This window comes from Populus euphratica, unplaced genomic scaffold (genome assembly GCF_000495115.2).
Source record: "Populus euphratica unplaced genomic scaffold, PopEup_1.0 scaffold10.1, whole genome shotgun sequence".
In the NCBI taxonomy this organism is placed as follows: Eukaryota; Viridiplantae; Streptophyta; class Magnoliopsida; order Malpighiales; family Salicaceae; genus Populus; species Populus euphratica.
The window spans coordinates 2558151-2577002 of NW_011499856.1; the positions used below are offsets into that span (position 1 = coordinate 2558151).

Sequence of the window (18852 nt, forward strand, 5' to 3'; positions counted from 1 at the left end):
TTTGTTAGAGAATAATATAAATTATATCTTGTTACCTCACTTGATAATTTAAATTATTGAATTAAGATAATATTTTAATAAGGTATCAGAGCTATATTGACAAAGTGATCGCGAATTCAAATATTAGGATCACAACCCTCATTCTAATTAATAAAAAATAAGTATAAAATAATATGAGTATATGCAAGTTTTATGAAAGAGCTTTTACTTAAAAGAGTATATTAAAAAATAATATAAATTATATTTTTTTATCTTAATTAATAACTTAAAAAATTTTAGATTGTTTTTTTTTACCATTTCAATAATATACAATAAATAATTGTAGTCAGAAATGATCATTTTCCGAATTACTTTCTGGATGGATTTCATAAAGCTACCACTTGATTGTTAGTTGAGGCACAAGTTCTAGTAGACAACTTGCACCACCGTGCAGGCTTTTCGTCCATCAAGGCAGTGCTGTGCTGTAAGGACACAGTTCCTTTTTTTTTTTTTTTATATATATATATATAAAACTAGAGTAGCCGAAAGTGGTGTGTTAGTTGAGCAGTGATTTTTAATTTTGAAAGATCATGTAATTTTGTCTCCTAGTAGCTATCGAGCAGTTATAACCAAATGGATAAAGACGGTCAGTCAGGGACGGAAAACGTTAATTTAACGTTTTGGAATTGTTGGATTGGTAGCTGATGAATGCAAGAAACCGGTCCATCCTTTGAACCATACAACCCTTTTTTATATATTAATCGATTGCTGTATAATACAAACCATGTATTATTGAATGGCCAGTGCCATGAAGAGTATGGCAAATTATCAAGTGAAACCTTGTGGCTACAAACCATGCACGTTGCTGTAGTTAGAAACTACAAAATTTCTGGATTATTACCAAAAAAAGAAAGTACAGCGTTGAGCTGAGAAAAGTATTCTATATATGGTAGCTTGGAGTCAGTGATCAACATGCAAATGTACTTCACGTGTGTGTGTGTATGTCTTACATACTTGCTAGCCTTAATTAGGTGGGCATAGACTACGTAAGAGGCACTATGGTAAGCTTATTAGGAGTAAGAAAAGGTGCATGGACCGAAGAGGAAGATATACTTCTAAGGAAGGGCGTTGAGAAATATGGTGAAGGAAGATGGCATCAAGTTCCTTCCAAAACAGGTAACTAAATGACTTCGTTCATGCTTCTAAATCAATGTGGGTTTCTAGGGACGGGAGAGGGCTATCCTCATCCAGTAGTCCGAGGTCTGTAAGTATTTCCCTGATCACAAGAGATTCTCTCCTGTTTATATAGTCTCTCGTGTTTGAGAATAGCTACACAAGGCAAAGAATATTCAACAAGCTGGACGCTTTGAAAAAGGATTCATTGATTCTTAATTTTCATTTGCAGGCTTGAATAGATGCAGGAAGAGCTGTAGATTGAGGTGGTTGAATTATCTTAAGCCGAATATCAAGAGAGGACAGTTTTCCGTGGACGAAGTAGACTTGATTATCAGGCTACACAAGTTGCTTGGCAACAGGCAAGTGAAAATGTCTTTATATCATATAGTATATCTAATATATATACTATTGTGGCCCCTATTTAAGTTAATATTTACTAGCATCAATTTTAACGTTTAGGTTTTGAATCTAAAAAATAGGCTATGAAAAAGAAATAAAATATCGTTCGTCTATCCCAAGAGTCGACATAAAGGTATTATATGCGTGGCTTTGAAACCAATCTAGATTACATAAAGGTATTATATGCGTGGCTTTGAAACCAATCTAGATTTTTTAATTTTTAATTTATTTTTTGGACAAGCCAGAGTATTCACTAAAGTATCTAATGAGAAAAATAACTCAGAATGAGGAAACAGATATACAAAGTTATAAAATAAAGATTGCGAGCAACACAAAAGAAGTCATAGGATGGAGATGATGATGAAGTCTATTAAGAAACCAGCCTTGCAAACCATGCAATTGAAATATAAATACTCAATCTGAGATTATTGAGGAAAAGAGGTAAAAAAACAAGGGATGAAGAAGTGGTACTGTTGCCAGTTTTTTATGAAAAATCACCAACGCCAGCTAATATCAAAACCAAAGAAAAGTGAAAAAAGAGAGGGGGAGAGGAGAAAAAGTTAAAGAGAAAAAGAGAGGGGGAGAGGAGAAAAAGTTAAAGAGGAAACTTTATCTCTCTATCTATCTCTCTATATATCTATATATGAAAGGTGATGAAATATTATTGGAAGAAGAAAAGAGGAAAGTGGCTCTAAGAAATTATAGAATTACAAAGCCAAGCGGAAAAGTCATGCTCTCTGTGCAGACCTTGCTTTGCCAGTCCATCTGCCATGTAATTCCTTTCTCTATTGGCACGCTGAAAAGTACAGTATATGGGAGATCGAAGTCTTAGTTATGATATACGTATATATATATCTGAGGGGAGAGTTCAAAATCACATCACAAGGAAGCTAAAGTCTTTTGGATATAAAGAGGGATTTGTTAAATGTCGATAATACAAATTATATTGTAATGAAGCCATTTAGGTTATATAAAGAGAAATTTTTTGATTTAGTTATAATTAACCCAATTAATTTCACATATGGTGCATGATATATGTATATAAAACATATTACTTTTTGTTACACAGGTGGTCATTGATAGCCGGTAGACTTCCAGGAAGAACAGCGAATGATGTAAAGAATTATTGGAACACAAACCTGCGTAAGAAGGTGGTTTCTAGCACTGAAGATGCTCAAACAAAACCAGAAGCAAAATCAATAACGAAAGACAACATAATAAAGCCTCGACCTCGGAACTTAAAAAATTTATGTTGGTTAAGAGCTGGAAAAGGTACTCCATATATTAATGTTGCTTCTCAATATGGGGATGATCTTTGTCAGCCATATTCTACCACTGCATTACCACCTTCCGATACTGATGAAGTTGAAAGGATGTGGTGGGAAAGCCTGTTAGATGACACAGAAATTAATCTAACGAACAACAACAGTTGTCTGGGTTCAGGTTCAGCAGTTAACCAAGATCCCATCAAAAGTCTTTTTGTAGAGGACAACGCAGCAGGAGGGATAATGATGGGGGATGTGTTCTGTAAACAAGGACAAAGTTCTTGGGCTGGCATTTCTTTTGATTCAAACCTTCGGAATCAAAGCGTTACAGAAATATACCAACAAGGACCCGAAGGACTTTAGCCTAAATTAGAAAGATGGCCCGCGCTTTCTCGTCGATTAGAAATGCACCATCTTCCGATATGGATTAGAGTGTTTTGTTTTTTTTTTAAATAAAATAAAAAAAATAATGTTCAAGCATGTTTTAAAAAATAAAATAAGTTCCACGTCTCAAGCCATATATTATATTGGATATAATAAGATGATTTAATTTAATTATATAATAAAAAAATTATAGTATATGTATTGAATTCAAAGAGAAAAAATGATAATGATGGCTTCTCTTGTAGCGTACTGTACTAGCTCATATGGTTCATCTTTTATATTTTCTAATCTACTTGAGACATGCTATGTGTCTATAGTGTTAAAGTAGATTGATTTTGATAAAAAAAAAATCTTCCCCTAGGGCTCTAGGTAATGCAGGGAGGGAATACCGAAGTATGACAGTTTATAATTAGAGTTACATAATTTAACAAGAAAACAAAACTAAAAAAAGCAAATTTTTTTGTTCTGAATACTGGCCGAAGGATTATAGTTGTATATGGTTAATTAGTGTTTCAAATCGGAAAAGACACACATTTGATATAAATAGTTTGGTTAAAAAGATAAATATAAAAATATAAAATAAATATATTTATAGTTTTGAAATAAATTTTTATTTTTTTAAAACGTCAATGAGTATTGGATGATATTTTTTTTAATAATTTTTTTTTGGTTGTGAGATAATGACCAGATATTATCTATAAAATTTTTTTAAAAAAAAACAAAAGAAGCCTCCACGGCACAAATGATACATTTTAGTTTAACAATAATAATAAAATTCTGAGTACAAATAGAACAGAAACTAATATAATGAAATGTTCTTAGTAAAACTAATACATTTTACAGTGACTATTATTCTCCAATCTTATCCTATAATCAGGCACCGGTAGGTTAAGATCCTCCACCGATCCTTTTGTTTCCCATGTATTGCATTCAGTATCCTAGACATATTCTCGTTTTTCTGCGTCCCATCTCTATGACACTGTAATTTGCATTTGAAAAGCCTGCAATGGAAAACATGTTCGTGATGATATTTAATAAAGAAATAGGAAAGAAGATATTAAATATACATAGAAAGACAATTTGCGCAAGGGAGGCGTTGAAGTGTTCAATTAAATTGGAGGCATATCCAACATTCAGCATCAATGGAAGTTATGATTGTTCAAAGTAAAGTAGATTTTGGTTATTTTGGAAAATAAAGAAATTATTTGATTGCTTGAATTAAATAAATTGATTAACCGGTTAATAAAAGGTTAGCTATTAAGGCAGCATAATATATTAACTGTTTAAATTAGAATTTTTTTTGAATAGTTTAATTCATTATTTGTCTAGGATTTAAGGGCTATAAACAGTAAGATTATCTTCCTCCCAAATCTTTTTCTTGCTCTGTAAGTTTTGTAGTTTATAAACACTTATCATAAATATGTTTTTCTTTCAATAAGAAGTATCAAAGCTTGTTTTTTATTGTTTGACATGGCCAATACAAACTTTCTACTTTAATGTACTCGTTTGATAAAAGAAAATTATGAAATTTGGTGTGTTAGTGTGAAAGCTTTGCTAGGTTCCTAAGATGTGCGAGAAATAATTGAAGAAGGCTTTGAGGAGTCTATAGAAGAAAAACATTGACTTCATCCTAAAAAAAGTCGTGCAAAAGGCACAAACGAATAAAGGATTAACAAGTACTCACAATTATCCACCAATATCTAGATGATATTACTTTTGAGATAATAACTAATGCAACAACCGCCAAGTAAGTATGAAAATTTTTACAAAAATCAAACCAATGAGCTAATAATGTCACAAAGGTATGCCTACAAAAGTTACAAGGTGACTTTGAAAAGTTACATATGCTTGAATCATAGAGTATTTCAGATTATTTTGTTAAAGTATTGGTTATATACAATAAAATAAAGAGAGATGGAGTGAAGATGGAGGAAATATGTTTGGTAGAAAAGATTTTACACTTGCTATATAAAAACAAGTCTCATTAAGTGGTGGTCGCGATAAAAGAAAAACTACAATTCAAAGACTCATGGAAAAACTACAAGCCTATGTAGAAATAGTCAATGACATTTAAAAAGATGTAGGAACATAAGCACTTTTTTCAAAACACTATGCAAAAAAGAAGCAAGATGGTTCAGAATATACTTAAAGAAGTAGAGTAAGTGAACAAAGCAAAGAAAGAGAAGAAATAGACATATTTAAAAGAAAAGGGCTGAAGCAAACTTAATAGTTCAACAGAATAAAGCAAATTAATTTACTGATTCATCTAATAGTGGCAATCCAAGATCCAGGTATGACAAAAAAGAGTTAAATATTATAATTATGAGGAGATTGGTCATTATGCCAAGGATTGCAGGAATCCAACTAGAAAGGTCATTATACCAGGGATTATTGTAATATAACCATAAATAAACCACCCTATTACTAGTCCATAATGAACAAGTGCAAGCCAAAATTGACATATGGTCTCTAGAAAATGGTGTTAGCCCAGGGATTATTGTAATATAACCATAAATAAACCACCCTATTACTAGTCCATAATGAACAAGTGCAAGCCAAAATTGACATATGGTCTCTAGAAAATGGTGTTAGCAATCACATATATAGAGATAAAGGCAAGTTTATGAAGTTTGATGAATCAATTAAAGGTAATGTCATATTCATGGATTATTCAAATGTTTCCATCAAAGAAAAAGATATGATTCTCATAAATTTAAAAACTAAAAGTCATTAATTTATTGGAGATATCTATTATATCCCTACTGTAAAAAGCAATATATTGAGTTTAGGATAATTGTTAAAAAAAAGTTATAAGATTAAGATGAAAGATTGCACCTTGACATTACTCGATACTTATATAGTTATGATTGCAAATGTTGCACGTGGACGCACAACGTCAAGAGAGCGTGGGAGTTGCCACCTAGTTGTTTAGTTTAAGGTCACTAGAAAACCTGAGTATATTAGTTTTGTCAAAGATTCTAAGGGTAGTGGACTGGTTGTGGCTAAGAAAGATATTAACATTCCTAGCGTGTCCTACCTGAGGTAAGCTGCATTGTATGGTTTGAATTTGGTTTAAAAGTTTTGATGGATTTCTAACTGATGCTCTATCTATAGCTTGGGGTGAAAATTTATTTGTGTGAATAAATCTGGCTTTTTAAATTTATTATGGGTTTGTGTGCCCAAATAAATTCTTATGAAGAGAATATATGTAGGTGCCTTAATAGGATTCACTTATCCTGAAAGGCAGAAGGATTTTACGTAACTCGTGTGTTGTGGTAAAAAATACTCTTAATTAAAATTGATAAATATTGAGAATAATTCTGAGAATTTTCCGATTAATTCCTGACATTTAAATACTAGCATATTTCTAGGTACAACATTTATACCAGAATATTGACCATTAATTCTCATGAATTAAAATTTTTATGAGTTATTGAAATATTGGTTAAATTCTTATGGATTCAGTAAACTAGTTATTAAATCTAAAATGCATGCAAATAATTTTTTTTTTGAATTTTGCATAAAAATACTAAAACAAGCCATTTATTTTATTTTTTAAGAAAAATATAATTTTTATTTTTAAGAAACTTGGCTATATACAGCATGCAAAAAGATATTTTTTTCTTTTATTATTAATTATTATTTATTTATTTTGTATTTTTGTAAGGCCACATTTGGCAAAAAAACAAAAAAGAAGCAATTTTTCTTGACATAAAAACTACTCAAAACAAGCCTAAAGAGTGTTTGTCACACATACCTTTAAATTAAAGAAATATTGAAAAGAAAGAAAAAGCAAACCAAATAGGGCATAAATATTGATCCAATTTTGACTCAACTAGGTTATTCAAATTAGGTTGACTTAAAAAACCAAAACAGGGACCAAAAACCAAAACAAATTCAATATAAGAAAAAAAATTAAAAATTCCTCAAGAAAAACATATCAAGCAAAAAAGAATGAACATTTAAATATAAACTCAACAATATGAACATCAAACCATACTAGATTTCAAGCAATAAAATGCAAGATTTTAATCGTATTCAAGTACAAATCAAGACTCAAGTGTTATTTTGCTTTGATTATTACTCAAATGTTATGATTTTTGTTTTAAGTTTCAGTTCAAAATTAAAATTCTAAAATTAAAACCCACAAAAACATGTTATTGATGCTTGAAAGTCCTAAATTATTTAATAACAAAATTGAATCAAAATAAGCCTTTAATTGAAATGATTATTCCTTTTTCCAATTGTGATGATTGCCCTTCTTTCCAACACCAGTACGTTATCTTTTTGAAGCTTATAATGTAACAGCTCAGCTCACTCTGTCATATATTATCCGCTCTAGGCCTTACTGCCTTCACGGTTTTATTTCTTAAGACACAAGCTCACTTCTAAGTCTGACATCCTAAAACGCATATGATAAGTTGACAACCAACACTCTTAATAAGGTCAGCTACCACTTCTTCACCCGTCGATGTGGGATATTACAATCCATCCCCTTAAGGAGCTCAATGACCTCATCGGCATAACTAGACAGCTAGTGAGGTCGGCTCTGATACCAAATGTAACAGTCATGCTCAACCTGCCATATATTGTCTACTTTGGGCCTTACCGCCCTCACGATTTTGTTCCTGGTGATGCAAGCTCACTTATGAGCCTGAAATCCTAAAATGCATATGACAAGTTGGTAACCAATACTCTTAATAAGGCCAACTACCACTCCCTCACTTGCTGATGTGGGATATTATATATGAACACCAATTATTTTTATTGACGAATGCAGATAAAGTTGTATCCTCTTGGATAAGGTGTTTTTCATTTTGTTTATAGCTCTTTATTATGTCCTCCTCCTCATATGGCTACTATAAATGGCTCTTCTCTTTAGGTTAATCCTTTTTTTTTTTTAATTGGAAACAATAAGATTAACTTATTGCACTTCTTTCTTCTCTTTCAATGAATGCATTATATCTTGTTGTTGATTGTCAAATCTTATACTGTGTTTGTTGTACTTTTAAGCAAACACTTACGTCTTCGTCCAATTCTTACATTATATAATTTCATGGATCCTCTTTCATATATAAATTTTTATAGTCATATTCTTACTCATGAGTTTCTTCACAAAAGTTATTTTCAATCTGCAGGTTAAATACTTAGTTATTAGGAAGAAGTTGGCTGAGACATTCCATAACTTATAAGTAAGCTTCTAGCAAACCTAATGATAAGGAGATCATATCTATTCTTAAATATTATCTATTTATTTTTTACTTTTTATATTTAGACTTTGTTTGGTAATGTAGTAGTAATTATTTTTTAAAATATTTTTTATTTATAAATATATAAAATTAATTTTTATATTTTAAAATTAATTTTTAACATTAACATATTAAAATGATATAACATACACCCCTACGACATACCACCGAGTTAATGACTATCTTTGTGTAGGATTTTGGCAATAGTACTCAAACCGACGCTCCATAATGTCGCGAAGGCTCCTAACAGTCTATAAGAAAACACATGGCATGGTATAGGAGGCGTGTCAATTTTAATCCAAGACTTGTTAAGCATCCACTCCAACCATGGTTTTGGTCCACATATATCACATCCAAAAATAAAGTTTTTTAATTTTTAAAAATTATTTTTGATATAAATATATTAAAATAACTTAAAAATATATAAAAAAATTTAAATATTTATTTAAATTAAAAAAAAAACATTCAAACACACCCTAAAAATATGGGAGGGTCACGGCCAGGGCAGTCCATGGCATGTCAGCTCAATGTTTAAAGGTGTCATGCACACTTTACTGACACTTGGGCTAACAAAGTAACTCCAAAATCTTCATGGTCCACACAGTCACGGCAAGCTTTGCTTGATGTAACCGAGACGCACTTCAACCTGCATGCTGACATGGTTTTACAAGGTATTTATCGTGCACACACACCATTAGGCCTGAGATGTTATAAGCTTGTTTTGGGTTATATTTTACAATTGATTTTATAGGCATGAGACACTTTTTGGGCTTTATATCATGCTTTTTTTTTTTTTTTTTTATAAGTCCTAGACTATTTTGTTACCAAACAACTTTAAGCATTATCTAGCCTTAAACTGCTTATTCAAGTTGTTCATTGTTTTGTCATGTTTCTTCCATTAATCCATTCATATTCCACTAAAATTGTTCTTCACATAAGATTTTTGTTTGTTATAACTGCAAAATTATTCATTTCTTCCTGCATTAAACAAATATACGACAGCTAGTTTGGTAAATCAAATCATCATTCCAAATCTAAAACATTAAATGAATATATGCCAACTAGCTGGTAAATCAAATCATCATTCCAAAACTAAAATTGTTCTTCAATTACTGAATTATTAGCCATAGTATGATAATTTTTAAGCATCAGTTTTCTCTTGGATTAAATCTATATTCATGACTATAAAAAGCAGAAATTCATAAATAACCCATTTTATTATTATTATATATTTTTATTTTTATTATTATTTATGTGAGGACCGAAAAATAGGTTACAAGATTGTTTTATATTTATTAAATACTAGATTAATTTTATTATGGATGATAATTATTAATTGATTGTTAATGTATGTATATAAATTAATTATTTGGTACGGGAAGCTCGGAAAATAGCAAGGATTATCCATGAAAATGTTGATGAGATGTATTATGGCCAATCACATACTTAATTTATGTAATGGTGGACTTAAGAGGCTAAAATGATTGAGTGTCTTGAAACAATATTAATAAAAGATGAGATTTCTTATTGTGAGATTGTTGAAAATGCTGGTTCATCCACAAGCATCTCAGGCTTGTCTATAAACTGAGATGATATTGGTTTTTTTCATACTTATAAGGATATTATAGACTCATCCTCAAGTTAGACGAGTTTGAATGATGCTTCACGTTAGTCCATGAGTGCTCGAGATCATTTTACAAGCAAGGTAATTTATTAGATATAGTTACATGCTAATATATGTTATGAAAATTATAAATAAATATATATTTAATTTAATTTTTAATAAAATATTATATCATGTTACTTGTCAATCTACCATTGTTATTTATAATTGAATATGTTATGTGATGGTTATGTGAATTATATATTAATAGAAAAATATACTATTTCAAGATATTTGTGTTAGAAATGTTGTAAATACCTTCTAAATATTTATGATTCAGGTGTTGTAAATGATATGTATAATAACATATATCATTTTTACATATGTTAATTTACATAGATGATATTTGTAACTTTTTCAACTGTGTTGGATTCCAAATTGTATTTTTACATCTGTTAATTTACAAAAAAATATATTTTTTAAAAATACTAACTTACCGCAAGTGTAATCATAGAGGCGGGACGCAATTTGTGGACCTTGCTTCCATATCCGACATTATTGTCTTGAACACGTGAAAGGGCAAATAGAACCATCATAATTTCGGGTAATTATTGTTGTCTAGATATTAGAAATAGAACCATCATAATTTCGGGTAATTATTGCGTTTCTTGTTGTCTAGATATTAGAAGTGTGATATGATTGAATTGTTGAAGGGGACGCAGATCGATGCAGGCAAAAAAACATGTTGTGCGACCTGGTGCGGCTTAACAAATGTGAGGATGTAAATAAAAAGAAAAAAGAAGAGCATGTGAGCTTGTTAATATTTTGAAAGCATGTTCTGACTTTTCGAATCATAATGATTAGTAGGTCATGACATTAAAATTTATTGTCATTTAATATATATATATAAACCTGAGCTTTTGAGGTGTTAAGATGAATAAAATATATTTTTCTTCAATAATAAAAAATTAACCAAAATTATATTTTTTCTCTAATATTTTAAAGATATATTTTTATATCCATTAAGTGTATTCATAAGAATTTATTAAATTTTTTATATGTGAATTAAGTTTTAAAATGATTTTTTTTTGGTATTTAAATATAATTAGTTGGTTTAACAATAACCTCTGATTAGTATGGAATCTTCTTAGCTTAATATATTTATAAATTAATAGTGATTAAAGAATTTTATTACGTTAAACACCAAATGCCATGAAACCCTTAAACACTAGACAATAACTCAAAAGGTGTTTGAAAATTGAGTTTAAAACATAGTAAATAAGCATACTTAAGATCAAATTAAAAGTGGATTTTAATTATTTTTAGGGTTAAACTTTGTTAAAAATTAATTTCTAATTTAACTCTTTAACTTTTTAATATGAAGCAGTAACATGATTTAAATAAATAATAAGTAAATGAGAAATTGATTTTAAAATTTTTTTAATTGATATATTTTTGAGAAATTCATTACCCTCTGAAAGCTCTGTCCCATCTAAAAAAAATATTATATCTCTTGAAAAAAAAAAGTTTTTCTAATAGTTTATTTAACAAAAACATGTAAAGTTAAAATATGAGAGGGAGCCGAAAAGCAAAACCCAAAGTAAAAAGCCATTGGGTTGTTGGAAAAGCCCAGCACATGGGCTTAAGGAGGCCTGTGTGCCTGGTCTTCACGTCGGCTAAAAGGATTTATTTGCTTTGACAAAGTCAAGCCATGCAATAACCACCAATTTACAAAATGTAGATCGTTACCGAATAATTAAAATAATTTATTAATCTTATTTACTCTTGATATAAACAATTAAATCGAAACTATGTATTTTAGAGTCAATAAATTATTGTAATTGAATATATTTAATATGAAAATAAGAATCTCCTCTTAAAAAGAAATAGAAAAAGAAAAACAGAGAGAGATTAATAATCGCATCACTTGAATAGATTTATCCAAAGTCTTAAGTTTTGTTAACGTCCATAAAAAATCATGAATATTTTTTTGTGTAATTAAATGATTGTGAATCACAAAATGAAAAATTAATCAAAGTAAAGGATCATAAAAATGGAGAGATAAAAGAAGTATAAAAGAGGAGAAATAAAAAGATGTTGATTTATTTTCACAATTTCTTAAATATAAATTAACAAAGAAACAGAAGTAGAGGAAAAGAAAATATAAAAAATAGAAGCTGTAAGATTATAAATAAATCAAGCCCGCTATCAGCCGATGCTACTAGCATATGATACAAAGAGCATTTAGAAATGAGAACCAGCTTGTGTTTTTAAAATATTTATTTTTATTAAAAATATTTTTTAATATTTTTTAATATTTTAAATTATTTTGATGCATTGATTTTTTTTTAAATATTATTTTAATATATTTTAGAATAAAAAATATTTTAAAAAATAATTATAATCACATTTTTAAACATACTCAATAAAATTTTTAAAAGAATAAAGATTTTTGACCTATGTTGATTTAATAAATGAGTGGCCCAAAGCTGTTTTATACTAAACTTACTTCGAATTTTGAGATGGAAAATCTCTAAAGAGAAAGAAATTAAGAATGATTAATTTAAACAAAACTATTTTTTTTAATAAATGTTTTCTAAAATCCTCTAATTATCACTGCAAAATAGTAGGAGGAGATATTTTTAGCAACAGCAATTCTGGTAGGGACGACTATTACTGCCACTGGACACAGCCATCTCCGTCACTGAATTTCGGACGTTGGTCCTGTTCGTGTTGCCACACTCGACAGAAAAGACAGACAAGAGAAAGTTCGATTTGATTTATGAGTGACAACACGAAGGAACACAAAAAAAAAGAAAAAAAAAAAAGGCTGTAGGCTGTAGGGTTTGGTTGATTCTACACCACACACCGCACCACTTTGTTTTTAACATAAAACAAATTATGAAGGAAGCAATTATATGTTTGTTTTTATATTTTTAAAATATTTTTAAAAAATTGAGTTTTTATAATGTTTTTATATTATTTTTGGTATATTAACATTAAAAATATTTTTATAAAATAAAAAAATATTATTTTAATATATTTAAAAACAAAAAAACTAGAAACAAAAAACCATTATCATACTTTTAAAACCCTATAAATTAATTCCAAGTGCTTCCATTCATATGGTCCCGTGGCATCATCTTCAACCACACACAAAACTGAAAAAAAAAGAAAAAAAAACTACAACTTGCTGGTGTGTTTGGTTGCCTTCCACTTAGGCAACTAAACGCTATCTGCATCTCTGATGAATTGTCCTCTTCGTGTTTCCACCCTCAACAAAAAGTTCATACAAGAGGATCTTTGAATTGATTTATAATTGACCGACACCTAAAAAAAAAAAAAAAAAGAAGCCCTAACATGTTTTAAAAAAAGTTCTGTTGGGTTTTGTTCAGTATTTACTGAGAAAATATTAATATTAATAATTTCAGATTTAAGTCACCTCTCTCACAATTACTCCATATTAACTAATAAAATTCTCATTAGAGTTGAGATTTATCTGTCTATGATGGATTCCTGGCATAAAACTATATGAAAATAATTACAAAAATCCCACAGTTAAAACTCACCATGACAGATTTACAGTGATGATACGAGCACTCAATAATGGCACCCAAATAAGGGCCTAAATGGTCCCATGTATACAACTTGCACTTACGCAGGAAGAGCTATATTTGGAAAATACAAAGTTTTCATGACATTACTCCGTCTGTCACCCATCATGTCCCTATTCGATGGAGAAGTTACCTAAGGAACGTTTTGGCATGTGTTTCAGCATGCTTAAAAGTCCACACACACGAAGACAACTATAGATCTTAATTGAATTATATAAGTGTATATTTATTAAAAACCTATGTAATATATTAATTCTATATTTTTTTTTACTTTTATTATGAAAAAAACATGTATCTTTTCTTTCTTATAATAATCGAATAATGAAAAAAACTAGGGGATAAAAAAACATAAGATTTATAAGTACAAAATCCCATATAAGATCTACGCTACCAGAAACTGAACTTTTATATCCGTATCTGATAAAAATAGTTTGTCCAACATAAAAACCTTGCCGGATCACAACCACAATGCCAGGCGATGTAGAGTTAATTTGGAAGTCATGTCCCAATCTGGCACCAGATTATCAAAAATCAACCTGTTTCTTGAAAGCCAAACTCCCCAAAAATACCATAAGCTAACAAAAGGAATGATGCCTGCTGAAATTTTCCTTCTGTCAAGTAAATCCACTGGGTCAGTACTTCTAGGATAGTGTGTGGGATAATTTGAATTTTGAACCAGACACCTTCAGAAGTAAAACCGCATGTGGTTACAAAACGTGCACGTCGCTGTAGTTAGAAACTACTAAATTGAGCTGAGAAAAGTACATCATATATGTGATATTTTAGAGTCAGTGGTCAACATGCAAATGTTCTTCACGTGATTAATGTAAGCTCATTAGGAGGAGGAAAAGGTGCATGTACTGTCTCATATTTAGTGAAAATTTATGAGGAAAACTTGAACTGGTGGAAGCCTTACTCGTTTTTTTAAAGAAAGCTGACGGCGACAAGAAACTGGCTCCACGAAATTACAGAATTACAAAGCTGAAAGCCAAGCAGAAAGGGCATGCTGTCTGTGCACACCTTGCTTTGTTAGTTCATCTTCTAAATAGTTCCTTTCCCCTTTGACATGCTGAGAAGTACAGATTAAATTACTAAGCAAAATCTTAATACTATTTTTTTTTTGTTTGGAGAATTTCCATGCTATTAAACAAGCCTTGACGTCTCCATAGGAGGTCCTGACGAGTGTCTTCCGTCTATTTGCCCGCCTCACACTCTGTTACCCGTGCCTCTTCAGTTTTGTTTTGAAAGGAAGAAGTAGATCGAAGCCTTAACTAACTCTACGGAAAATTTATTATTTTTTGTTACACAGTTGGTCATTGATTGCTGGTAGAGTTCCATGAAGAACAGCAAATGATGTCAAGAATTATTGGAACACAAACCTGCGTAAGAAGTTGGTTTCTAGCACTAGAGAAGCTCAAACAGAACCAGAACCAAAATCAATAACAAAAGACAACATAATAAAGCTTCGACCTCGGAACTTCAAAAATTTATGTTGGTTAAGAGCTGGAAAAGGAACTCCATTTATTAATGTTGGTTTTCAATATGGGGACGATCTTTGCAAGCCATATTCTACCATAGCATTTCCACCTTCCGATACAGATGAAGTTGAAAGGACGTGGTGGGAAAGCCTGTTAGATGGCACGAAAATTAATCTAACGTACAGCAACAGTTGTCAAAACAGCTGTCTGGGTTCTGGTTCAGCAGCTAACCAAGAGCCTATCAACAGTAATCTTTTTGTAGAGGACAACCTCCGGGAGGGATAATGACTGGGGACGTGTTCTCTGACCGAGGACAAAATTGTTGGGGTGACATTTCTTTTGATGCAGACCTTCGGAGCCTAATCGATACAGAAATAGATCAACAAAGGCTTGAAGGACTTTAGCTCGTATTGCCGTAATGTTTGTTATCACACTAATACATTATTATTATTATTATTATTATTATTATTATTCGTAAAATAAAGAGTTTTTTATATTAATTTTCATTCAACCCTAAATGGATTTTAATAGATTAGAAAGTTTGTCTGGGCTCACGCTGGAATCATCAATTGTACCTTTTGAAGTAAGCTACCGCTTAAAGATGAAAATAAAACTTTAGACTAGACAAGAGATATTGTCCTTTTCCTTTGGAAATTAAACACCACCAACTGCCCCCAAATAATTGTAGCTTTTTTGCCCGAGCTGATCAGGCTGGCACGAGATGATAAAATGCTAATGACTCATGACATCATTGAAGGTTCCAATTTGTAGTACAATTTATATTAACCACACAATTACCACACCTTATATGAAACACTACTAGTTATTTGACTTTTTTTTTCCAGGGGTCTGATTGTATTCAATTGTATTTAACAGCACGAAGTATGTATTTAATTATATTTAATAATTTTATTTTTTAAAATAAATTTTTTATTTAATCAAAATATTATTTATGCCTATAAACCATAAAAAGAATTGTTAAGATAACTATGCTGAAAAAATAAAAAGTTTGAAATTAATTAAGATATTTGATCTCAAGATTATATATATTTTAAAAAAATATTATAATTTTATATAAAAAAATAAAAATAAAAAATAATTTTTAATAAAAACTTAAATTAAAAATTTTAGAGATAAATATAGTTGTAGATATTTGATATAAAACATGAATAATAAAATTAATTACATAAAATAAAATTATTTTTTGAAACCGATATTTTATTTAATAAATTATAATAAAAAAAACATATTGAGAAAAAAAAAAAGTAATGACATCTTATCCATGAACTAAGCAAAACTTAAATCATATTCTTCCCAGAATAAAAAATCCAATAAAATATAAAATTGCAAGAAACAAAAAGCATTAAAAAAATAAAACGTCAAAAAAGCCTAAACGCGTGGGCATAGCTTGAATGACTCCCCTTATCTAAATTTAAAAAGCTAGGACATGTCAGCCTTTAATTTGTTTGTTAAAATACGTACAGCTTTTTGATTGCCCAGTCTATGATGGCATGAAAGCGACGTATTTAACTCATGATAATGAAACAATTTTAATTTGCAGTTACTATGGCGTCAATTTAATTTTCCCAGTCTATAATTTGTTTGTTAAAAGACGTACAAATTTAAAAATACATATAAAATACCTATAAAATACCCTTAAAAAATACCTATAAAACATCCTTAAAAGATTTAAACTCCATTCAGTCGTCGGATATTTTGTAAAGGTTTGTTTACGCCATCTTCATGATCAAACACCTACGGGCTACTTCATGGATTATATTCACGCTTCATCCTATCTATCTAGTTTATGGATATGATAGCAAAATGTTATTAAGCAATCAACCATTCAAGAATGAAAAATAAAAGGACTATTGAAAACATCAAGTAATATTTTTTTGGGGATATCATGAAAGATGTGGAAATGTTTAGTATTGTTGAAACTAAAATTCATGATCACATCAATATAGTATCATTTATGAAACATTTATATTACAAAATGGTTCAAAGTAGATAATATAATCGTATATACAAAAACAAATTAAAAGGGGGCAAGTGACAATTTTTTTACTTTGGATTACAATACTAAAATTATTGTTTTGCCCCTCGATGTAGTAACATTTTGCCTTGATTAGGAGGGTATTAGAGACTTGTTCTTTTTATGAACAATAAAATTACTAAAATAATCTTGGAATAAAAAATTATAAGTCTTTGTCCAAGGATATTATTAGTTTTTTAAAATTTTAGGGTACAAGTATATTATTAAAATGTCATTTAAGTCAACAATACTCGGTCAAGGGTTGTTTATGTCTTTACAAGGAGGGTTTTTTTGTTATTTTTCTTTTTTTATCAAGGGCATTTTTGTAATTAATCCTAATAAAATAATATTTAATTTTAAAAAGTTGTTGGCGCATGTCTTACGCGCAGAAGCACATGAGAGATGCTATGTACTTTGAATGGCACCTGTAGTGTGTCTCAATGGTTAAAACTATCCTTTTATCATGGCGTTAAATACATTGTTGTGTTGTTTTTCATCTAGTAGGGGTTGGTTGTCGTTAGACTTTTTTTTCCCTTTCTTTTCTCTTTCCTCCTACAAAATATGCAAATTGATATTTGATGTTTTTGGTATTTTGTGTTTTGGTCCTTCTGTTTTTAATGTTTTATTTTGTGTTATTGTTTTCAATTTGGTACTCAATTTCTATTTTTTTGAGCTATTTTTACTTCAATTTAACCCTTTCAGTGAAAATTTGTCTTTTTTCTTATTTTTTTTTGTCCTTTGTCCTTTTGAATAAGTGCAATTCTTTTCGATTTAGAGTATTTTTGTTTTTGCATTCAAAAACCGCTTTTGAAAGTTTTTGGATATTTTTTACTTCAAATTATTTTTTTTATGATTTTAATTCATTTTGATGTGTTGATTTTAAACATAAAGTTTAAAAATAACAAAAGCATTATTTTGAAGTATTTACAAGCAAAAATTATTTTGAAAAGCAACCTCTACTATAATCTCAAACACTATTTATTCATTTCATTGTTTTTTGACATGATAGAGTATTTACCTATATATACATTCATCATTTGAGGTCTAATCCAATATAGATGGATGTATCTATTTTAGAGGTTAGGGATCACGCATGTATCATAATTAAATTTTTATTTTCTTTCTTTGTATATTTCAAAACATTCATTTAATTTCATATAAATACGTTTTCAACCATAAGAGAAAAGTAAAAAAAAAAAAAAAACAAGGCATATGTTGAGGCACCGATAGGTGATGCCTATATTGTTGAAGACATCTCAACATGTATCTCATATTATTTCGAGCCTTAATTAAGAACAAGAATTAATCATGTTTCAAGGTATGATGATGGTGGGGAAAGTGCCTTCATGTGGGAATTTATCAATATTCTCTCATCTTAGACGACTTGTACCCAAAAATACTACGAGAGAAAGATATTTTTCAGAAATAAAATTCTAACAAATATATAATTATTTGATATTTAACTAAGATGAATTAAAATCTTTTATTTAGTTAGTATAATACTTAATACTTAACATGTTATTATTTTCAAACATTATATCTTTAATAATATGATTAGTACTTAAAAGTGCATTTTTATCATGGTTTTATATCATCATTTTGCACTTGAAGTATCAATAACTCCTTAACCAAAGCATATTTTATAATAATATATCTAATAATACAAGATA

General features: G+C 29.6%; 1 protein-coding gene across 1 annotated transcript; it reads left to right on the plus strand.

Annotated features, from left to right (window-relative positions):
• Positions 1-956: 956 nt before the first annotated feature.
• On the plus strand, positions 957-3249 carry LOC105123478 (transcription factor MYB113-like). The gene is made up of 3 exons (XM_011023093.1): positions 957-1155; positions 1385-1514; positions 2624-3249. The coding sequence occupies exons 1-3, from the start codon at positions 1038-1040 to the stop codon at positions 3180-3182; spliced, it is 807 nt and encodes a 268-aa protein (XP_011021395.1). The 5' UTR covers positions 957-1037; the 3' UTR covers positions 3183-3249.
• The last annotated feature ends 15603 nt before the right edge of the window (positions 3250-18852 follow it).